Source organism: Dermacentor andersoni, chromosome 6 (assembly GCF_023375885.2).
Source record: "Dermacentor andersoni chromosome 6, qqDerAnde1_hic_scaffold, whole genome shotgun sequence".
Classification (NCBI taxonomy): domain Eukaryota; kingdom Metazoa; phylum Arthropoda; class Arachnida; order Ixodida; family Ixodidae; genus Dermacentor; species Dermacentor andersoni.
The window spans coordinates 185,181,214-185,206,045 of record NC_092819.1 but is presented as its reverse complement, the minus strand read 5'-3'; the positions used below and the strand labels follow the sequence as shown (position 1 = coordinate 185,206,045).

Below are 24,832 nucleotides of genomic sequence, written 5' to 3'. Positions count from 1 at the left end.
TGTCATCTCTGAAGAGCACGAAAATATGTAGCAGACCACGCGAAGCATTTGCAAAAGTGGGCAGCGGACTGCCAGTAGTTGCAGTATGAGAACGCAGCGCCATCACTTTAGTTCAGTAAGCTGCGAGGCGTATCGCAGGCGTGGTGGTGCTCGTGTCAGCTTCTGCCCGCTGTGTTTCTTTCCCGTGCAGGTTTTGCCTAGTGGTAGTACTAGCTTTCCCTCACATGCCGTTTTGTTTTTCTCGTTGCAGTGTGCTATCTCATGTCGTAAGTGCTATGATAGGACTTTGCTGTTTGCCATGGTGCTCAGCAAAGAAAGAAACAACTACCTTCAAGTGTTGTTGAAACAGTACACGACACAGTTCAGTTGTATTATTGCATCGCGGAAAGGTCAGCATCATGCATTCTGCACCATCTGCAACTGCAACATCAGTACAGTGGAACCCCGTTCATACGTTTTTCACCGGACCGCGAAAAAAAAAACTTAACAGCCGGGAAAACGCAACAGTGAGGAAAGGTCCGAAAATTAATGAAAACAGTGCAACTTTGCCTTGAAACAATTTATTTTGACATCAAGTGAGCTTAGGTCTTAAAAAAAATCGAGAATGGTCGATTGCCGTTTTTTCCGCTCGCTGGAAAACACCACGCGTTTCTCGATGGCCTGGAAAGCCGCATTGCTCTCAGCGTCGCTGTGAGGTGCGACGTACCTGCGAAGGAGGTCCAGAGCCGCGACTGCTTCTCCAAAGCTCGGGTCCGCCAACTCCCTGGAATCATACGGCTCGTGCTCCTCGTCGTCACCACAGTCTGAGACTTCACTCGCGACCGAGTCTGCAACGATCTCGGCGACACTACGACACTCGGACGTCGCGACAGCAGCATCCACGGCGACGTAGTCGTCATACGTGACGCCCGTGGCACCCAGCGCATTCAAAGCTTCACTCAGCTCTTGATCAGGAGAGGCTGCTTCCGTCTCTTCAGCTTCCGTGGCAGTTTCCTCTCCGCCATCCATGCGAAAGCCACACCGCGCGAAGCAGTGCTGTGCAGTTGACGCGCTCACTGCAGTCCACGCTGAAGCGACGTAGTGCATTGCGTCCAGTATTGAAATGATCGTAGGCTGCTGTCCGCGATCAATACGCGCCAGACAGCGCTTTACGATGGACTTCCTGTACGAGTGCTTTAAGTTCTTTATGACGCCGGCATCCAACGGCTGCAAGTGGCTTGTAGTGTTTGGAGGAAAAAAAACAAGCTTAACGTTCCGAAGAAATGACGGGTCTTTCGGGTGGGCAGCACAATTGTCTAGAAACAGGACAACACTCCTGCACTGGGAGCCCATCTTATTGTCGAAGTAACGAAGAAATTCTTCGAACAAGGAACCCGTCATCCATGCACGACTGTTGCTTCTATAGTGACATGGCAGCAGGCGAATGTTCTTTAAGCACCGTGGGTTTCGGTATTTTCCGATTACCCATGGCTTCAGCTTGTCCGAGCCATCCATGTTGCAGCAAAGGAGCACCGTCAATCTTTCTTTGCTGCATTTGCCTCCGTGGCATGCTTCGCCCTTCAGGCTTAACGACTTGGATGGCTGCACCCGAAAGAAAAGACCCGTTTCGTCGGCATTGTATATGTCACGAGGCTCATACCCCTCAATTATGGCAGATAGTGTGGCCTTCCAATCGTCGACTGTTTCCAAGTTTACACTTGCTGCTTCCCCGGATACAGTCTTATACGCGATGCCGTGCCTCTTCCGGAAACGGTCGATCCAGCCATTTGACGCCGCAAAGTCGCTGATGCCCAGTCGGTCGGCTATTTCCATCGCCTTCTCGCGCAAAATGCTGCCGTCGAAGTTAACACCGGCAGTGCGGGCTTGTTTAAACCAAGTAAGAAGCGACTCGTCGAGGTTTCCATACTTGGCGCCACGAGCCTGCTTAGCTTTCGGGCCGAAGAGCGCGGCATTCCCTTGTATCTCGGCACGCTTCGAAACGATGCTGTTAAGCGTCGAGGGTGGCAGACCAAGATCCTTGGCGATGTCGACTCTTTTCCGCGCTGGCTGCCTGTCGACTGCGTTGAGAACATCCAGCTTTTCCTCGAGGGAAAGCGCCTTGCGCTTGCGCGACGCCATCAAAGGACGACAAATCGCTCGCGGTGTCAGCGAGGCCCGACGAGGCGTAGGCAGCGTAGGTGTTGACGGGAGGACACGGACGGGGTGAACCGCACAAACAAGAAAGACTGGATTAGCGAGGCCTGACGAAGCGTAGGCAGCGTAGCTGTTGACGGAAGGACACGGACGACTCGGATGGGTTGAACCGCATAAACAAGAAAGACTGGATTGCTGCGGGCCCGCGGGTTTTACTCGCTTCGGCTGACGAGGCCGAAGCCATCTAGTGGCAATCTCTCCAACTCGCGTGCGGCTTTTTATGGCCTCTGAGATTACCCACACGCGTGCAAGGGGGTGATCTAAGAGGCCATGGTCTTGTAGCCAATTCCGTAGCCAAGCCTGGCCAAGACTCGTCAAAATGGCGGTTGGCGCGCGTTGCCCGGCCGGGTTCGGGGTGCCAGGTTGCGACGTAACATGCGGGAACGTTTTCACAGCTACAACGTAACAGCGGGGTACCGAATACATTGGATCCTATGGGAGCTATGCCGGGACCGGACGAAAACGACGTAACAGCCGGGAAAACGCAGCAGCGAGGAACGTAACAGCGGGGTTCTACTGTATATCCCACAGCGACAAAAACTGACATTGTTGCTCACGTTTTGTCGAAGAAGCACACAATGTTGAATGCCAAGAGAAACAGCATCGAATGCCGCAGTTTTTCGGCAGGCAGGATGGTGACAATGAAGTGCGAAATGTTTGTTTATCGATTTTCTACTGGAGCAGAACATACCATTGAGCGTCTCCGACCACATGAGGCCCTTGCTGTGTGAAATGTTCTCTACATCTGATGTTGCGAAGCGCTATGCCTGTTCTAGAACTAAGACAACAACCATTGTCAGCGAAATGGCAGGCCATGCACAAGAGTGTATGGGGAGTGCCCTGAAAAGATGATTTTATGCGGTTGCCACCAGCAGCTCTAACGACAGCCAGTGTAAGAGTTGGAGTCTGGCATGTAAAAGTGATGGCTGGCCCATGCTGTCATCCGACTCTTCCACGCTAGGGACATCGTTGAATGGAGGAACATGTTGTCATCGAGAACTAGGAGTACGGAATTTATTTGCAATATTTACATGAAGACAGGAGAATGTTAGTCTCGTCAGTCTAGTATGACTGAAAACGAAGCACCTCAAGCAGCCGAAAACGGCTGCTTAAACTCCCTATGTCCTCCCTAGATCCCCAGGCGAGGGAAAACTGACATCCAACCTTCGTCCACTCGGGGCATCCAAAGTCTTCAATGTACCTGCCTTTGAGGGCGAGGGAACACACACTCATCCCCGCACTTTTGTATCACTGATGACACCGAGGAGAGAGGGCCCTCATAGACGGGGGTTGTCACTCTTTACTCAAGCTGGGGCATCTTGATTTCAGAACCGACTCCGCAGTTAGCCTGTCAAATGATTGTGTCTCTCAAACGACTGTGACATTTACTGGGGCCCTTGAGAAAGCACATTTCTCTTGCTCCAATTAAACTGTGAAGGCGACAGCGATCCAACTAAGAATACTCGGTCTGCCAAACATGGGCAGCCTTGCTGGTGCCGTTGGGCTGTCCGAAGTAGGCGCATTGTTGGTTTCACGAAATGATACGTCACAGCGGGTTGGGAGAGGTTCGAAGGTCATTACCCCCGCAGGCTGATTATAACACCAGGCACAGCTGTACCCAATCGTGGTCACCTTCTTTCCTGAAGAATCTGGCCTTGTCGAGAGTGGACTGCTTACCTTAAGCACCCTAGAAGGACCTTTAAAGAGACACAACATCATCAATTTAACTATAGACAGGCTTGCGTCATTGGATGGGCCGCTGTCGATTAGATAGCTTTTTGTTCAGATAATGTCTACATGATGATGGGGAAGAAAAATAGCGTAACGGCAGTGCTAACGGCGGCCCACGAAAGCATTCTAAAACTTGGATTCCCATACCATTTGATAAACATTGCTGCTGAGAAGGTAGCGTCCCGTCTCCCATCGAAGGTGGACGAAGTCATTGGGCACATTTTTTTTTTGGAAAGAAGTGCCAAAATAAAATGTGCACTCAAGCATTTTCATGAAATTCACAATAAGGAGTTTTGCAAGATCTTAAAGCAGGTTCCAACCCGATGGCTTTCGTCAGGAAAATGCCTGGAAAGGCTCCTGAATCAATGGGTGCCGCTCTTGAGTTTTTTCCTTTAAGAAGTGAAAAAGGACGTCCCCCATTCTCGACCTACTACAACATCCCCGAAATGCCAGCAGCATCAGCAGAAGTTGAAGACTCTGAGCAGCACCAGTTCAGGCAAAAGAGATAGACATCTGTTGGATCTACACATGTGCCTGTGAAAATAGCAGACTACTGATGTGTGCAAGACTGGATCAACTTGTACAAGACACGAGGAGCGGCTGTTTTCTATTCTTTAGCTCAGAGTTGAACAAAGCTTGCTGTCTGTTTTTGAATAACATTATTCCCTTTTTGTGGCAGTAAACTGCCACCTGCAAGCACAAGCACCTCTAATACACAAGCTACAGCCTATACTTTTTGATCTTCTTGAGGACATCCTTTCCAGGTTTGTGAGGTCAGCGCTGCTGAAGAAGCACAAGGACATCCATCTAATTGACTACCAGAGCGGAGATACACAAAAGGACAACAAAGACATGGTAATTGGGCAACAAGCTAGGTGCGTTAACTCCAGCCGAGTGAGAAAATATAATTTTTTGAGGATGTTAGAAAGTGTATGGTTTCTGCTTGCGACTACATGGCCTCAAATTTCCTTTTGGCAATGGTGCACTGGTCAACGCAAGAGTTGTGGATACAGAGGCCATTGATAACGTCATTTAAGAATGTCCTTTTCTTTGTTAAGCGGTTCCCAGCGTTATTGTCGCAGCAGGAGCAATAGACCAGAGATTAAACTATTAATATTCTGGAAATGGAATTTGTAAAGCTGCAGGATTTTGGAATTCCTCCAAATGTGCTGCAAGAGGAAAGGCCAGATATGCAGTGGAGATCGATCTCGCCGCTTAGAGGCGCCGATGCACTTTTGAAATTCAGCCGTATTGCTCAAGTGGTGCTGGGAATTCTCTCAATCCTGCACAGTGGTGCTGAATGCGAGCAGCAGTTCAGCATTGTAAGGAAGACTCGCACTGAGTTCCGTGCTTCTATGTCGAACAAGACACTTGGACAGGTTCTTCAGGCCAAATGTCACAGGCGTGGACCATGCTATTGCAGGTGTATTCCGAGAACTTCTTAAAAAGGGCCAAGGTGGCCACCACAAGAATTTAGCAGCAGTGAAATAAAAATGCAACGGTGGATTTGCGTAGTGCGTGATGACGAGCCTATGCCCCTGCGAAGAGCAGCAACATGGCAGCGCTCTTGCAGTTGCAGATTTCAATGCATGCGCGCAATGGGGAGCTTTTCCGCGAGAGTTGGCTATATCAGCTCTATGCTTGTATGAGAACAACAGGAATGCCAGGAGGCTTCATGCCTCTTTGTGCCTTTATAGCCTTTATTGCAGTTACTGCCATGCATAACACCGCGCTGGTTGCGTGCGTTCATAACTGCATGGTCGCCATTCATGACTGTCAATAGCGCCCACTGTCAAATGTCCATAATGGTTGCGGCATGCAGTAGTTTCGTTTTGGTTCGGTGTGCTTATCAGCCGCATGCCTTCATAACTGCATGGTCGCCATTCATAATTGCATTGATGCTGACTGCATGCTTTCAGAACTGCGCTGTCGTCCATGAACACATCGAAAGCGACCACGGTTTCTCCTCCAACAGGCAATTTGCCGGACCATCCGAATTATTGGTCAGCGACTGTAACAAAGTTTTCAGAGCACATGTGCATTAAGGAATTCTGTTTTGATAAGGAAGACATGGAAGACCTGAACTTTGCGACTCCCAAGCACGTGTACTCCAGATACTGAATTATGCACACTACATAAAGCTTGTCTCAGGAGAAATTCTATACACAATGATACAGGGCTGTAATTCCAAAACTCATCTTGAAAGGAAGAAATTGTCATCCACCCAAGTGTAGCATGAAGCTACAAAGGTTATGGTTGTCCCAGAAGAAGGTTTGCTGTTGAAGAAAAATTTGTCGTGGTCCAGAAATTGAACCTCGGACCGACACCTTTCCATGGTCAGCTTACTAGGAGGCTAGCAAATCACAGAGCAAGGGCAAGTTCATTGACTACTCGAAGCACAGGGACACTGAATATGGCAAATCAGTTCTTTAGAATCTCGCAAGGTAGAGAGAGATTCATGAAAGAAAAAAATTGGTTTGATCCCAAGACCAAGGCATATTTTTCTTCAACTGTGAAGCTTTTTTCTCAGGAAACAAGTGCTCTCTTTTTTTTTTTTTTTATAGATGAGGATTTCACAGGAGCTCAGTAGGCTTTTGTGGGTATCAGCATTACCAAAGGCTACTCACTAGTGGTAACTGCCGGCCTTGTTCACTTGCCTCTTGGTGTTATTAGTTTTGTTTGTCTCCATCAAACTACTTGAAGCACTTCAAACCATTCGGTGGCTGCCATGCATCTTACTATTGGCTGTGAGTACTTTTGTCATGAGAATTTCCGAGAGGAAACAGTTGACCACTACTTTCACTCATGCAAGGGTGCAGCTTTTAGGTTTTAAAGACCTTCGCCTGTTTTCTGATGAAGTGGAACGTAGCCGAAAGTGCACCCACTGAGCTAGCTGGCTCTGGTGATGGCACCGGTTGTTTCCATGAGTGCAGCTGAACGGCCATTGGAAAAAAAAAGTGCTTTTTGTTAGGTTATGCAATATTACCATATTTACTTGTGTAAGGCTCACTTTCTACCTCATTTTGGAGTGCAAAAAATTCTGAAAGAAAGTTTGACTAAGCGTCGCGTGCGTACCTACATGCTGGTTAATTTCTGCCAGCAGCAGCAGCTAGATGGCACTAGTTACTGTCCTGCCATGGGTGGCATCATCGTCGTCACCATATCCTGGCAAATCATGTAGCACAGATTCAGTGCATGTCAATGGTATCGACTGTGTTACGGTGTGTTGCATCATGCTTTTGGCCGAATACAGGGGCATTGCTTCAAAGAATTTGCACATGGATGTTCAATCGGGGGGCATGCGATTTCACTCGAGACTGTTGTCAAAAGGTGATGGGAATCTCAAACACTAAGGATGGCATGGAGGATGACGAGCTTTGAAAGGATGCCATTGAGGCATGCTCTTTAAACGACGAGCACAGTGAAAGTGACAACTGAGTAAATGTTGGTTGCCACTGGTGGTTGTGTTATTCTGCATAGAGCACTTTGAGGCTTCAGTGTGTAAAGCTTACACCCTGCTAAAAAAAAAAAAAAACTGGGCCTTACAGGAGTAAATCTGCAAGTAAATAATAAAGAAAATGAGTGCACTCCTGTGGATTCTAAGGAAAACATTGCAATTGGTTGAAAGTGCTGTGGTTTGTCGCCTTGCTGGCAGCACACCTGTTTTCCAAACAATCAGATTATTTGCTTTCTTTTTCTTCTTTCTTTTCCGCACTAAGTCATCTAGCAGCAGATATCCATAAAATGTCATAATGCTCCCAAATATCCCAAAATGTCAAATTCTATAATGCTTTGGTTGACAAACTTGGAAATTACTGTATTTACTCGAATCTAACGCACACTTTTTTTTTATAACACGGGTCCAAAAATAGCGTGTGCGTTAGAATTGAGTATGGCTCTAAACCTGCGTTATCACATTGCCATCAGCATTTCAAGATGGCCGCTTTGTACACGCTTCGAACTTAGCTGCCGTAGCTTCCTCCATGTGCTGTAGTACGTGTGCTTAGGTTAGTACACCGTCCATCTTCCGGTTTGCTACGTTTGCTCTGTCAGCATGGAAGTGCCGACTGTGAAGACACGCGATGTCGCAAATAAAAGTAAAGTGATCATGTGTGTGGAGATGGACGGAAATCGGGCCGCATCACGGGCGTTTAGAGTTCCAGAAACTGGCGTGCGGGACTGGCACAAACAGAAGAGGCGTTCTACTCCGGTGGCTGCTGTGTGTGGCGCTGCCACGCGGCCTCTACTTTGAAATCGATCTACGACGGAGACAGCAGAGAGCTTTAGTTTAGGGGACGCAAGGCGTTGGGGCCCCTATCGCTTGGGTGCGTTTGCGTACGCAAGCAGAAACACGTTATAGGTTAGCGGCCCCAAACGCAAGCCGCAGTGAGGTCGCATGCGCTCGCAGCGCCATCAACGTCTGATCTTTGCTGCGTTATCATTTTTTAAAACATGAAATCAAGCATATGAAGTAAAGCAATAGAACTATTCTTATTAAAAGCAGTTAATAGAGAGGTTTAGCGTGTCCGGTATTCGGCTAAACGCAGGCTGGGGCGTTGGGGCGGAGCCATGAACGGGAGCGGCCTGCATGGTGCAGCCACCTCGTGGCGCAAAGCTCAAACAGACAAAAGCAGCTAATATTCCAGTAACCAAGTGTATTTTACTTTGCTGCGGGTATAAACTTTTAGCAGCAACACAATTACGCCAGTGCCGAAAATTTACACCAGCAGCGAAGTAGAATAGACTTGGTTACAGCAATATTAGCTGCTTTTGTCCGTTTGAGCTTTGCGCCGCCAGGTGGATGCACCATGCAGGCCGCCCCCGTTTATGGTTCCGCCCCAATGCCCCAAGTGCGTTTATCCGAATACCGGACACGCTAAACCTCTCTAAAAACGACGTCTGTCGACACTTGGCGAAATATTTATTAGATTATCTACCCGCTAGCTACTCGTAAGTTCTCCTACACCGCGAGAGTCACGTGGGTAACGTGACTACTTAGGGGCAGCGATGTTTTCGGCCGGCCAAACAACCCAAGGACGCAAGTAGACGTAGCGGTCTGCGCATGCGCAGTACCGTTGCCCCTAGTTGCATACGCAAGCCGCTTGCGTCCCCTAAACTAAAACTCTCTAGTGTCTTCCCATCTAGGTTCACTGCGCTGCGTTCTTGTCGCTTAGTTCGCGTTGAAGCAAGGGGCCGCACAAAGGTAAATTCGCTCGCTCCTGCTACAGCACTTCCCCACTCCAGTGTTTTGATAAGTCATTGTGTAAGACGTGTTCATGTCTTCTTGTGTGTGTGTGATGCCATGCTTGTTAATTTAGTTAGTAAGCGAATATTTAGAAGTTTATACGGCCGATAAAACAGCTATCTTTCCATATAGCTTTCTACTAATTGGCTATCGCAATAGATGCTTTGCCTTTTGGGCGAAACTGCAACTTTTTCTATCTATCGCAGCCTTGGTGTATTGGGAATAAATCTGTTTTTCCAAATGAGAGAAAGTTTTATTTCCGTATGAAAGAATGAGGTGCGCGGTGAAGCACGTTAGAATCGAATAAAAACGGGGCATAGTTTCTGGTTGATAATTTGATATTTTCTGCAACATGAGTCGTCTCATTTTCTTGGTCGGTTGTTTCTGCCTCGCAGATGAAGAAAATGGAGATGTGGAATCACAAGCCATGGACACAACGTGATGGCACCAGAATCGGCACATCTAAGGGGAAGGGGAGGGGAGAGTCACTTATAACAATACATCATCTTTATGTAGAAGGTGTAGAGCCTAGCAATGTACAGAAATGAACCGACATAGCATTGTTTCAAAAATAAATGTGCTGATATGAAGGTCTTCCTTTTCTGAGATTCCCATTTGGTCAAATGAAATTTACAACATAATATGCTGAAACAAGCTAAAGGGGCAGCAAACCTGATGTCATAAGCATTTTGTGAACTTTGGCATTTAGAAAGCGTGACTCAGATATGCTTTATTTATTAGTATTACCCTCAGGGCCAGAGGCATTGCAGAGGCGAGTGGAACATACAGGAAAAAAGACACGCGACAGGTTTTGTTCTGTTAACGCATCTATACAATATTTCACACTTGGTAGGCAATACTGCCACAGCGGATAGTGCTATGCGCTTTAGCGTAGGGGTTAGCAGTATTCTCCCTTAGCAGTCAGCCTCCTTCTGCACGTTTGCCGTGCAGTTCTTATTTGCTTCACTTATTCAGGGTGTCTACCAAGTTGACATTTCCAAATTCCCCGAGTTCCAGGTTTTCCCCGAGTGCCTTTGTAAAACTTTCTGTAAAACTGTTTTGTGTCCAGACAGGCTGACGCCATGTCACCCAATGCTGTCTCTAATAAGCATGTTAAAAATATAATAAAAGCTACTTAGCCCAGTTTGAATGGTAAGTAGTAGCGCTTATTTTATTCAAAAAGAAAACAGAATCGAGGTGTTACTAATATGCACAGCGAATAAAATATACTCTAAAAATGGTAAAACCCATTGCAAATTTAGTTGAACATTTTCGAAGGTAATGGAACCGTTTTCTACCGTTGCTGCAATGGCGCGTAGCGATAGAAAGCGCCACAAGTTTTATGCAATGCGTCTCAGTTTCAAAAAAGTCTATTGCGAACAGCATAAGCCCCAGGATAGTCCCTATGCAAAGGAAAGTAATGCAACCATTTTCTACCGTTGCTGCTATAGAGCGTAGCGATAGAAAGCGCCACAAGTATTATGCAACGCGTCTCAGTTTCAGAAAAGTATTGTGAACAGCATAAGCCCAAGGATATTTTCTATGCAAAGCAAGATAATCCAACCGTTTTCTACCGTAGCAGCAATTGCTCATAGTGATAGAAAGCGCCAGGAGTGTTATGCAACGCGTCTCAGTTTAAGGAAAGTCCGTATTGCAAGCAGCATAAGCCCCAAAGGATTGCCTATACAAAGCAATGCTATGAAACCTTTTTCTGCAGTTCAGGCGATGACACGTAGCGATAAAAAGCTCCCCGAGGGTTTTTCAGCGCGTGCCAGTTTCAGAAACGTCTGTATTACGAGCAGCATAAGCATCAGGGGATCCCTTACGAAAAGCAAGGTAATGCAACTGCGAGCAGCGTAAGCCCCAGGAGATTCCCTATCCAAAGTAAAGTAATGCAACCATTTTCTACCGTTGCAGTGATTGCGCGTAGCGATGAATAAGGCCCCGAATAGTATGCAACGCGCCTAAGTTTCAGAAAAGTCTATTACGAGGAGCGTAAGCCCCCGTAGATTGCCCACGCAAAGCACGGCAATGAAACCGCTTTCTACAGCTGCAGCGATGGCGCATAGCGATCTAAAGCGGCCCGAGTGTTTTGCAATGAGTCACAGTTTCAGAAAAGTCTGTACTACGAGCAGCATAAGCACCAGGGGATTCCCTACGCAAAGAAAGGTAATCCAACTGTTTTCCACAATTGCAGCGATGGCGCGTAGCGATGGAAAGTTCTGCGAGGGTTATGCAACGCATCATTTTACCCCTGTCAAGCGGGCAAATTATACGCCTGTCAAGCGGGCAAGTTAAGTGCACTTACGGCAAGCGCCCTCGGTTTTTAAGTGCACTTTCCCAAATCTTAACGTCGCAGCGGAGTGTACTCTCAGATGAGTGCACTCAAGTCGGAGTACGTTCACGGAACGCACTTTGCTGGCCGAGTGCGTAGCCTCGCCGCCAACGGTTTGAAGGAGTGCCTAGCCTCGCCACCAACGCTTTCAACGACGCAAAATGTAATGCATAGAAAAAGGACACAAAAGTTCATTTCAGTTATTGGACAGCTTTTAACAATATAATTTGTGTTTGGCCGCCGTTCCTGCGACCCGGTCGACGGAGTGGAAAGGGGGGTAAGCGTTATAGTGCCCTGGTCGTTCGAACGCTTAGGGCCCGAAAGCGTTAGGTTCACCCAAATAGACGCTAAATAATGGTTTGGCTTGGCTCCGTTTATTATTTTTAAATAGGTGGCGCTAAAGCGATGAACGCGACGAGAGCCTTGAATCGGTGCTTCCGTTCTGCCCGTGCGGTATGGTGCGGTCTTCGCTTGTGTCCGTGGCTGTGGAGAAGTGATTTTAGCTGTTTGATGTCGTTAAATGTGAGAGCTTGTGGTGAAGTCATTGAGTATGGCCGTAGTAGTTCTGCCCATGTAGTGTTTTGCGGACTTCACCTGTGCCTGTGACTGATCGTGTTGCCCAATAGCTTTGTGGAAAGCGACGTGGTTTGTGTGGATGTCATCGCAGCGTTTGCCAGCTCCTGGGTGGCCCCTGTGCGCAGTAGCTTTGTGGAAGTTGATGTACCTTGTGTGGATTTCGTTGGCGCTTATGACTGCCTTAATTATAGGTGGTCACACTGCGTTTTGAAGCGCGTCCGAGCGCGAGAAACTTCACCGAATTTTTTGTAAACAACGTGGACGTCTCGAAATGTTAACTAGAAATCAACCAGCAGCAACCAAGTCTGTATTTTGTGGTTTTTCGAGCTTATGCTCATGCGAGCAGCACAAGGACAAAAGATCCGTTACATAATGTCAGTTCCATAAAATCAGCTTTGCCGCAATACAGTCATGTTATGCGGTGAAGCATACGTAATGTATTGCGGTAAAGTGTATGAAAAAGAAGGCAGGGACCACTGCGTTACTGGGGCGATTTTCTTGTATTATGATCATGGCCGTGCGCAAACAAGGAAAAATCACAGTCGAAGCGCATGGCACAAACCTTGCCAATGCTTCAATTGGAAAAAAAAAAGAAAACGAATTGGAGTGGGTGATGCCAAAAACAAAGCCTTGACTTTTGTATTCTCGAAGCAGTTCCGAGAATAGTCAATCATATTCCAAGCTCCTGCATTATTTATGATTGTTTAAAGTATATGCATATATTGTGCACCAGCCTTAGCACCAATTCTAATGTACTTTAATGATGTAAGTTTAATAACACGTGGCAAATATATAATTTGTGCTGTATGGTGTTGTGCTGTTTATAAGCTGCTGCTTTCATGTGATGCATCCTCCTTATAGAACTCATTGAAAGGTGAACCACCTGTCAAGCCATCATTGTTCTTGCGGTTGTACACCAGATTACACGAACATGGGGATAGTTATATAGAAAGAGTAGCTGAGGCTTAACATATCCACATGCATGCACAGGAGTGCGGGAGTCGACCATCTATCTCTCTAACTAAGGTTGAATGTGCATACTTGAGTAACATGTAACACTTCTTGGGTGTCAGGTTTCTTTTATTGTTAGCCTAGTTTGTGTTTTTTTCTCCCATTTGTAGGTTTTAGTGTGTGTTGCTGTGTATGTATATAATTGCTTCCAGAGTGGCTTTCTTGTTGCTAATAAATTTAGAGAAGGCAGCGTTCTTCATTTTTGTGCATCAGACAGCAAGTGAGCATGTTTCAAAGGATGTTGGATTTTGTTGCCATAAGCAACAAAAAAGTCATAAGCATATAGACTGCTTGCTAGAGGTACTCTTTATAGCATTAAGGATATTATCATGCTGATAACTCTGTGCACAATAACTAGAAAGATCACATCATGTCTGACATGTCTTCTTGCCACCATGAAATCTTGTCAGATGCATAACACGGGACATACACCACAGATCTTGGCCAGCCATTCTCATTTGTGGTCTCGACCTCCTACCACTGAGCAGACTGGTCCAAGAGACAAAAACATGCAACTTTTATCTGATTAAATGTAGTGCATGTTGCACAAAATTAGATGTCAGGTGTTATTGTTGACACAGATACATATCTGTGAGCCTCATAAACTAATGTCAAAAGAAAGAGAGTAATACCCATGAAATGCACTCTTGGTAGGATGGCAGGACCATTCTCTTGCAGAGGTAAATAACAACCATGCAGCAGTATCATGATATCAAGCTGAACAATAATTCACTCCAAGAATAGGTTTCTTCATGCAACGTTGCACTGATAGTCTTGGAATACAATACCCATTGCTAACAGAAGGCCTTCCAAATTATGCATGACAGGAGGACATATTTTAGGAAGCAAGAATGAAAACGGAGCCGGTTAACTATGAAAGTTGTGAATGCAACTCTGCAGAAGTTAGAAAAATGAACCAAATGGAATAGTTTAAAAGTAAGTGGTTTAGAGACAAAAGGCTGTTTTATTCCATGCCAGAAAAGCAAGCATAGGTTGAAATGCTTTCCACATACATACCTTCAAGGTGCATGTACAGGGTCTGTCCTGAGAGTAGTGTCAGTAAGGCGATTAAAAATCATTTATTGAATTTGTTGTTACAAAAAGTTAAAAAATCTTCAAAATACTCTCCTTTTGCATCAATACATCGGCTCCAGCGAGACTTGCAGCTCTCAAATGCGTTGCGGTAGTCCTCCTCCAGAATGGCCTTTAATGCTGTGGTGCTAGCTGCTTTGATCACGTCCGCTGTCCCAAAATGATTGCCTTTCAGGGGTGTTTTGAGGCATGGAAACAGAAAAAAGACGGGGGGGAGCCAAGCCCGGGCTGTACGGGGGCTGGGGGATCGTTGGCACCCCTGCTTTAACCAGGTAGTCGGTGACGATGAAGGCACTGTGGGCCAGCACATTATCGTGGTGCAACTTCCAGTTGTGTGCGATGTCCGGCCGGATGTGTTGAACCCTGCGTTTCAGTCTTTTGAGGACATCCACATAAAATTTGGAGTTCACAGTGGTTCCAGGTTCTTCAAACTCATGATGAACCAGTCCGTGGATGTAAAAAAAAAACGATGAGCATGATCTTGATCTTTGATTTGCTCATCCTGGCTTTCTTCTGGGGAGGGGACGAGTGTGTGTGCCACTCAGATGATTGCCTTTTGGTCTCCAGGTCATATTCAAATACCCAAGTCTCGTCTTCTGTAATGACGTCCAAAAATTTTCGCTCACGTTTGCACATGTTGAGATTTTCTTGGCACGTTTCAACACGGCGTGACTTTTCGTTTTCAGTTAGCTCTTTTGGAACCATTTTTGTGCACGCCTTCTGCATGGCAATATCGTTTGTAACAATTTCATGAACTTGAGTTTTCGGAACGTTTGACATGTCAGCCATTAAACGAACACTTAATCGTTGGTCTGAGTTCAACAATTCCCTCACTCGTGTCACATTGTCAGTCGTAGTGGTCGTGGATGGCCATCCAGCGCAGTCCTTGTCGTCGCCCTCTTCCCGGCCTTCCAAAAGGCCTTGTGCCACCGAAACACTTGCCGATCTGACAGGGCATGTTCTTTATAAGCAGTCTTGAGCATAGTAACAGTCTCCGCAGCGGTATTGCCAAGTTTCACACAAAACTTGATCGCAAATCTTTGTTCTAATGAGCGCTGCATTTTCACTTGCACAAGAATAAAAACAGCTCTCACGGACAGGCCCGTCCAACACACTCCGATGTTCGGAGCACAGTGAGTGACGGACCGCTGTGTGATGTGTGGTGCGCGACATGGTGCTTAGATGGATTCTGTCACTACTAGTTTCAACCAGTTAAACCGCTCTGACATACAGTCACATCACAATAAATTTACTGACATTACTTTCAGGACAGACCCTGTATGTGGTGATAGACAAGCTTTTTAGATATAAATGTTGGGAACCTGGATGGAGGTGAGGGACATGTACAGTAAAAACAAGATGTACTATAAGGTCAAAAATTAATTCTTTTAGTCAGAAATCGGTCAGTGGTGTCTGGCTTCTCTTGTTCCCTGGCCCTGGATGGTGAATACAAAGTATATATACATATATATATATATATAATTGTGTACACTCAAGCATAGAATCATTGCCTTCTACCTGTGCTAACGTATGGGGCAGAAATTTGGAGGTTTCTTGGAGACAAAAAAGGACATTGTGTTGTCATGTTGGAAAGAACTTTTCCGGAGGAGGGTGTGTCAGCCACTGACATAAATTTTAATGAAATTTATACCAATATAGCTGACAAAATGTTGAGCTGTCACAAAGTTGAATCAATTTAGTTTGACAACAGTCTCAAATGATGTTAAGGTAGAAAAAGGTCTTCTTTTATGCGCCTTCTTCAGTGCAAAACACACAAGCTTAGGGAATCCGTTTCAGAACCATTTTGTCGGAATATAAATCATGGCTTCATGTTTCAGAATTTCTGCAGACACACCTTGACAGGCTGGGAATCAACGACCAATTTCTTGCTGCCAGCTCTCAGACTGTTGTACACTTCCTGCAGGAGCATAATCTGGGAAAATGGACAGGCTTTAGTATAGATGCAGAAGATCTATACAATTCTTTGCCGCAGGTGCGTCTCTTGCAGTTTGTTAAGGACTGCATACACAATCAAACAGGTTAACTGGAATTTGCTGGAAGGTGTAAAATTCTTGTTGCAAACTTTCTGGAGCTTCTTGATTTCTATTTAAGGTCAATTTTGGTCTGGTGGGAAAGTAAAATATGTGTCCAGAATGCTGGCATCTGCATAGGTTCCGGTGTTGCACCAGTGCTCAGTAATATTTTAAGTTATGTTGGTCAGAAAATAATCAAAACCTGAGTGGGCTTACTCTTAAAATTTTCCAACACGTGGATGATTATTTGTTTTTCATGAGCAAATGATAACTTTCGCAGAGCTGTCATCGACGTACTGAAGCTATTTAGAGAACAATAGCAAAGTTTCAACTTCACTTTAGAAGTTCCAGAAAAAAAATGTGCTGCAACTTCTTATATCAGGCTTACTTTTATGTGGGATCACATATGCTGGGGATATCAGTAGAGAACTTCTAAGCCCCTTCTTGATTATAGGTCTAGCCATTCAAAACTTATTAAGTACAGTATTGCCACTCACACAATTAGAGATGCCCCAACCAGGAGCTATCCTCACCTTATCCTTGAAAGTGTAAGGAATCTGGTGACAAGGCTTAATGAGGCAGGTTATTCAGTTTCAGTGGTTTTTTTATCTTGAAACACGTTAATTAAGGAACTTAAAGTGCGACCAGGGTGGAAGAAGCTTAAGCAGCAAGAGAGGATCAAAGTTGCCATTATCCCCTCTATTAATTGTCGCACAGGCAGAAAAAGGTGGCTTCCAAGTTCCAGGAGAGGATTGGGTTTTCATTTAAAGATAAGCTGAAGGGAATATGTGAAGCAATAAACAAGCACATTCTTCACAACGGGTGTCTGAGCAGGGAGGACTGCAAAGTGAAATATAGCATACAGTTTGTCTCTTGCACACGAAATGTTGTTTATTCGATTCCTTTTTCTTGAAGCCTACAGAATATATATCAGTGAGACTGGAAGGTGCTTAAACATTCAACTAAGGAAGTACCATAGTTTTTTTAAGGGTCTTTGCGCATCTACACCTTCCTGTGCATTGTTGCAGCATTGGGCATCATGCAGTTTTTGAAAGTACTATTCTGCTGTTCACGCACTGTGAAAAGCTCTCACATGATATAATGGAGGCTTATCACATTAGAAAGAAAGGCTCACTATGTGTTAGCCAGCCATCCATCTCGCTGCAAGATAGCGAGGTTGCCGTGTTAGATCTTAAGTAAAGCCACTGAGTTGCATTGTGCCTTAGTAATTGTTTTTTTACGTTGATTAATCAGCCGTGACATGTGTGTTGCCGTCAAAACGTGCATTCGGTGATGTGAAGGTTGTTTGGTATGTTTCTGCATATGCTAGGGGGCCGGGTGTTGGTCACGTGATGTGTGTTATATATTGGTTGTTTTCTTTCAATAAACTTCATTTGATAGTGCTGTATCCTGTCCCGTTCTATTACTTTTGTCGGCATCTGTCATGCAGTAACTGCCATGAAGCTTCAACAACTTGCCCAATTTTCTATCGTATTTTCTATCGTATGGAGCATTAGAGTTACGGAATGGATGCCATGGTGTGTGTGTGTGTGTGTGTGTGTGTGTGTGTGTGTGTGTGTGTGTGTGTGTGTGTGTGTGTGTGTGTGTGTGTGTGTGTGTGTGTGTGTGTCTGAAGGTAAAATGGTGGTAAGGTGGGGTGGTAAAAGTAAAATGAAGAGATTTTCACATCATGACTAGTCCTTTTAACACATTTACCTACAAAAGTAAACACCCTGCTCTTATTAAGCACCTTGTACATAGGTATTCATATTACGAATAATCTTTCAATGCAAATGCATATCAACTTTTTGAGTAATGCTAATAACTGAACACATGGCTTTTTGTGCTGCAAGTTTTCTTGGACTCCTGCTTCCCTTAAACTTATACTGTATAATATGCTTGTAAGATCAAAACTGGAGTATGCTTCATCAATCCGGGATATACCTACAAAAAATACAACTCTCATATTTAGTTGAAGCCATACAAAACCAACCTGTACATTTTATTGTAGCTGCTTATTCCTATACCGCAAGCATATCAACAATTAAAAGTTGCCTTGATTGGCTAGGCAACAAGAAAACTTACCTGTTTATTTCACAAATTCTAAATTGAAACATGTTATTATTACGTCCTTGTAGCTCATTGATATATACGTGTGTGCGTGTGTGTTCTGAGGCTGCCTTTTACAGGAATAGTAAAGATTGGTTTGGCAAGTTGGCACCTGTACCTTGAGGTTGTAGTTCATTCTCAATGAGATACAAGGAGGTAATAACATATGTTTCAATTGAGAATTTGTGAAATAAATGGGTAAGTTTTTTTGTTGACAAGCCTGGCCAATCAAGGCAAGTTTTAATTGTTGATATGCTTGCGGTATGGAAATAAGCAGCTACAATAAAATTTACAGGTTGGTTTTGTATGGCTTCAACTAAATATGAGAGTTGTGTTTTTTGTCGGTGTATCCCGGATTGATGAAGCATACTCCAGTTTTGATATTGCAAGCATATTATACAGTATAAGTTTAAGGGAAGCAGGAGTCCAAGAAAACTTGCAGCACAAAAAGCCATGTGTTCAGTTATTAGCACTAGTCAAAAAGTTGATATGCATTTACACTGAAAGATCACTAGCAAGAAATCTGATAGGGCAACCTAACAAAAATATCAGTTTTTTTCTATTGCATTATGAAACGATACAACTGATACACTGATAAAATTACTTTTAGTTCTATTCTGGATGTATTTGTGCTATTCTGCTTGTACCAGTCTACTAGTGTATTCTTTTTATTAGTGCAATAATGTATTCATATTAGTTTGCCAGATCTATAGTCTATCAGTATCTATATGTGTTGTATAGGAGTAATGTGCTTCAAGGAGAAGCAAGCTTCCTCATTTGCCTAAAAAATGAGTCAGAAATAATGCATTTATATTATCACCAAAGACAATACATACAAATCAAATATGAAGCCCAGGATTCAGAAAGGAAAGATTGTTGGAACAACTATACACCATACAACAGCTTAAAAAGAATAAAAATGTGATCACATTTAAAAGAGAAAAGATGTTTACATTGGTTCACAACAAAGTTTAGCCTCTTTAAACAGGAGGTTATTGGCAGTCAAGCCACCGAATTGATTCACACGTACACCACGAAGATTATCAGACTTCACAATCTGGAAAGCTAGTGAGTGGAAGTGGTGGGTTCTTCATTATTCATTACCATGCCTTCATGGCTTTTTGCCGGATAAGTATGTCAGACATTCCAGTTTGCTTGTGGAGGGTGTCTATATACTTCTGCTGGACACCGTCGCTTCAGATGACCATAATGAGATCATCTGATCTTCTCTCGGAGTTTGTTGTGAGAGCACAGTCTTTGTATGGATTGGGTGCAATGACATACAATGTACACCAAATCCTGCATCTTCTTAAAAGTGCGGCTAAACTAGGACCTCATTGGTCGCATTCTTCATTTGTATTTGAAGGCGGAAATGAACTTCTTGTGAAATTGGTACACGGAGCTAATGATGTTCCTTTACAAATATTGGAATGCTATGTACTTGCTCGAAAGTTACAGGCAGCTAAAGCTAGTTTAAATCTTTCACCAGAAGCAGTGAGTTTTTTTGGTGTACAGGAGAGGAGAGCTGGTCAGCAGACAGTTTTGTTAGGCACTGGAAAGCTGTTCTTGAACATGGATGAAAGTGAAAAACAGGCTGTAGTCCACAACCGTGGCGGTGACTCAACAAGTGTCACTGAATATTACCGAATGGTCGTCAACCAACAAACATTCCACTCTCTCCAGTACACTTGAACTATAAAGACTAAAAACAGTGCATTTGTCAGCTTCTCAGGTGCGTTTTCTCTCATTTGTAGAATTCTTACTGGAGCGAATTCTTGTATAATTCTGAAATGCAAGAGTTCCGAGCAGAGCAGTCGCGCACCCCGGAGTATCACCCACACGCTTGCGAGGGAGGATTCACAGAAATCTTAAACTTATACAGAGGGACGAGAGCCAAATATCCCCCACCGCACAAAGCTCTAACGAAGGAGGAAGCAACGAGTTGGCGCAGATTGCAGACAAACTCCTTCCCAAATTTATACATCCTAAACAAAATGTACCCAACCCAATACAGAGACACCTGCCCATGGTGCGGCGCCACACCCACACTATATCATGTCACATGGGAATGTAAACACAATAAACCATTCCACCAACACAATAACCCGAGTGCAGAGCAATGGGAGAGTCTGCTTACCAGCTGCGAGCTCACGGTCCAAAGGGCCTTAGTGCAGCACGCTAGTGAGGTAGCTAGGCTCAGTGGAGCCCTGGAATGGGGCCCACCCTTGCCGGAAGAGGCTCCAAGTCGCCGGCGCCCAAGACGACCGAGACCTCGAGACGCTAAATCCTTGAAGGAACCAAATAAAGTTTCTCTCTCTCTCTCTCCTGTTGAAATTCTCCATGCAAAGCACCTTTCAGTCTGCGTCAGAAGAGAGGAGTCACTAGTTTACGTAACACCCAGCGAAGTTATGCGCCTTTGTGTTTATAGAAATAGACAACAATATTTTTGAATGAAAAATATGAAACCATTATGAAAGAGACTAATTCCCGTGCTCAAGACATGGCAACGATGAACAGTATGTCTTCAGCCATGGTACATGAATGTCTGGTTATAACAGGTTATAGCTTTAAAAAACAACAGTTGGTAACAGTGCACCACGCTTTATGGCGTTCTGTAATAATCAGCTTTTTGATGTTTGAATATATTACACAAGCCAGAGCCATCAAAATTCTAGTGTGTTTATTTTTTCTTGTGATAGCTTTTTGTTTTCCTAATGAACCAGCTAGCCCAATTTGCCACTCTTCATTATTGTACTCTTGTTGATTAAGTGCTTGGGGAATTGCATGGTCTGCATGTTGGCAGTAGTGATGCAGCTGCTGATGAACAGTTGCAGTAGCCAAAACATGACAATATTTTACAGGACTTATGCACAGTTTCGGGTCGGTGTCCTTGCATGTAGCGAAGGGCCCTACTTAACCACGTGACTGCCTTGAGTGGGTGATCACAGTGAACAAACAGTGCTTCACTAGCAGATGGTGAAGAGGTAAAGCTTGTCAGTCTGTATGCAGAGGCATAGAAAGCAGCTGAATGTCAAGTGAGCAGTTATGCTACTTGATACAACAGCAACATTTTCACACCATGCATCTGTCTTCCTCACTTTTTTTCTCCTTTGACTCAATGTAGCTGGTGCAAGTTAATCCGTTAACTGTGGCGGCATGACTAAGACACTATCTTTTTTCTGAATGAAACAAGCAAACTCTGAAATTTTATTTTAACAGTGTATTACGGTTTGAATCAAAGACTCCAAGCACTATATATGAAGCCTGTTCTGATAGTCTTCATGCTGTCGCGTGCTGAAAGCTACACACGTTAAACTACTTTTACACATTTCGACGTGCGGTGGTTGAACTAGCACCCAGTGAAGAATTGTGTCTTCTGATTTTGCAATATGTGCACTGATGTTTAGCTGTTTTTGTTCATGAATATGTGGTTTTAAAAATGGTAAATAAATTCTCAGATCTGTACTCACTTTTGATTAAATAATATTGCTGTATTGTCATGTTCTGATATATTGCTGTAGATCTTGTACCAATAGCGATGCTTGTCCCGTTTCCTTGCTTCCTGTCAGTGTGCCATGCCAGTTTGTTCTTTTTGCACAAGCTCACTTGTGTTCTGTCACATATCACAACACTTTTGGGATGAATGCAAAAGTGCATAGTCTAAAGAAAATAGCTTCATATGAAGTTGTAATATGATAAAGCATGTGCCAATTAGACCTGGTGTTCTATCCAGCATCTGTGAGCACAAATGGGCATGGTGAAGTTGGTACTTCAGTCTGTGTTCTTCCTCTTATGTGCTTGTTTAAATGTGGCTAAAGTTGCTTGCTTATTCTTTAGATAATGGAGTGTGAAATAAACCCTAGTCATGTTTGTAGTCATGTTGCTTGTGTCTTGTCCTTGTTCCTTTGTGGATGGATGCATTAGCGTTGTCATAATTTTCAAATCAAGTATGCACCAACTAGCCCAGAAAGTAGCTTTAATGAAATCACGTTGGTAGTGTCTAATTGATGGCATTCACAAACTCAGCCTGACATGTTAGAGCTACAGTTACTATCCACAGTCTTGAAAGTGCTTTGTTTTGCTTTTGTAAATAAACTTGATTACAACAGTAGGAAGATACCGATGAAGAAAGGAGTCAGACAAGTAGACACAATCTCTGCAATGCTATTCACTGCGTGCTTGGAAGAAGTATTCAAGCTATTAAACTGGGAAGGTTTAGGAGTAGGGATCGACGGCGAACACCTCAGCAACATTCGGTTTGCCGATGACATTGTTCTATTCAGCAACACTGCGGACGATTTACAACAAATGATTGAGGACCTTAACAGGGAGACTGTAAAAGTGGGGCTGAAGATTAATATGCAGAAGACAAAGATAAGGATAAATAACCGGGCAAAGGAACAAGAGTTCCAGATCGCTAGTCAGCCTCTAGAGTCTGCGAAGGTGTACGTCTACCCAGGTCAACTAATCACAGGAAACCCTGACCATGAGAAGGAAATTCACAGAAGAATAAAAATGGGCTGGATCGCATACAGCAAACATTGTGAGCTCCTGACTGGGAGCTTACCATTATCATTGAAAAGGAAAGTATACAATCAGTGCATTTTATGGGTGCTGACATATGGCGCGGAGATTTGGAGACTGACAAAGGAGCTTGAGAACAAGTTAAGGACCATGCAAAGAGTGATGGAACGAAGAATGCTAAGTATAACTTTAAGAGACAGAAAGAGAGCAGTTAGGACAAGAGAGCAAACGGGTATAGATGATATTCTAATAGACATTAAGAGAAAAAAATGGCGCTGGGCAGGTCATGTAATGCGCAGATTAGATAACAGTTGGACCATTAGGGTGACAGAATGGGTACCAAGAGAAGGGAAGTGCAATAGAGGATGGCAGAAGTCTAGATAGTGCGCCAAAATTAGGAAATTTGCGGGTGCTAGTTGGAATCGGTTGGCGCAGGACAGAGGTAATTAGAGATCGAAGGGAGAGGCTTTCATCCTGCAGTGGACATAAATATGATGATGATGATGATGACAGTAATCCTGTTTTGGATATGCATTAAATGTTGCACATCCGTCTCGCAAAATTTGTAAATGTAATTTTGTATAAAAGAACTGGAGCACACCTGCTACAAAGATGGACTGATACTTTTCTCATGCAACTTCCCCAATGTAGTTTCACAGGCTAAGTAACGCTGCTGTGCTTTGAAAACGTGTGCTTTAATTTATGTTGAAACATGTTTAGGATAATATATGTGCATACAAGCTGTAAAAAGTTTTGATAATTGTACAGTTTACACGCTTCATTTTTATTTGATACTCTAATATCCCAACTGTGTTTGTTAATCTGTTCATGTGGCAGGCAATGCATTCAGGGTTGTATATTCAGTCACGACTGAGGCATAACGACTTTGGGATGATGAGTGCATGCATGGCAATGACTGCGTATCTACTACACAGCGTGAAGGCGGCAGCATCCAACGGCGTGATATTACAACTAATTTGAAATGACAATGCAATGATGACGACAGATTGAAGACTGTGAATGGTGAACAATGATGCGTCCACTTGGCAACTAAAGAAAAACATATGAGGACAGCTAAGTATGTCTTATCTGAGTTGTGATTGCGAAAGCATTAATGCCCAATCGAACGTCGCTGAGCAGTCCTTCGAGTTTTACGCTGCAAGTGATGCACCCTAGAGCTACATTGGGCCCGAGCTAGCAAGCAGCAGCAGCCTGCGGTGCCAACACCGCATGCGACCGACGAGCTGCACGACCAGAGACCAGGAAACAGCAGTGGCCACCAAGGCCGGCAGGCACGCGCAGCAGCTAAGCCCAGTGGAGGGGGGAGATACGGACCGGGCAGCGGCTTGCGAGAGCAAGGATGACGTGGCATCGCGGCGATGCCCTCTCCCCTCACGCAACACCTGGTGCACTATAGCGACAGCAGGTGTACTCTTTCACCCGCTCTGTTTCGTCGAGGCGCGCTCGTGACGTGGTCGCAGCCAATGGGATTTGAGGCGCTGTTTCGCTGAGACGACAGACGCCGGCTTTTTTGCTCAATGGGCCATTTGACGCTTTCGCATAAATAATCGCTACAGAATAATGACGACGTGGTTATGTTGAGCTCGCGTTCACGCTTCATCTGCACGGACCGCCCTACCTGTGTACTTTTGGTACTGTGGCCAATTCTGTACCATGCAATACACTCAGCCATGGAGCACCCGCAACGATGATGCGATAGGCAAAAAACACTGTGCTTTAAACATGCACCCATAGAGTGCCCCAATATTGCAACCAGCCGATCCGCGCATAGTGAAGTGTCCGCATGGCCGCGTTTGCCACGTGGCCGTGCTATGCGAGTGTGTGGCTGATATATTAATTGAGTAATCGAAAGACTGGTTCCGAATGTATTTACTAACCAATTTGAGTCCGCGGCACTTTTATGTGCTGCTTTGAATAACTGCGTGTGGTACCGCGGTTCCCGCAGTTGCCCAATGCATGTGG

The 24,832-nt window shown here is 44.6% G+C and overlaps 1 protein-coding gene across 4 annotated transcripts in view; it reads left to right on the top strand.

The window, feature by feature from the left end:
• The window catches only part of thoc7 (THO complex subunit 7), an 83,683-nt gene extending 66,061 nt beyond the window's left edge, over positions 1–17,622 (top strand). For all 4 annotated transcript variants that reach the window (XM_072288902.1, XM_072288901.1, XM_072288903.1 and 1 more), the window contains exon 6: positions 9,565–17,622. In XM_072288902.1, the coding sequence (XP_072145003.1) occupies positions 9,565–9,611 (47 nt within the window). In that variant the 3' untranslated portion in view covers positions 9,612–17,622. The remainder of the gene's footprint in view (positions 1–9,564) is intronic.
• The last annotated feature ends 7,210 nt before the right edge of the window (positions 17,623–24,832 follow it).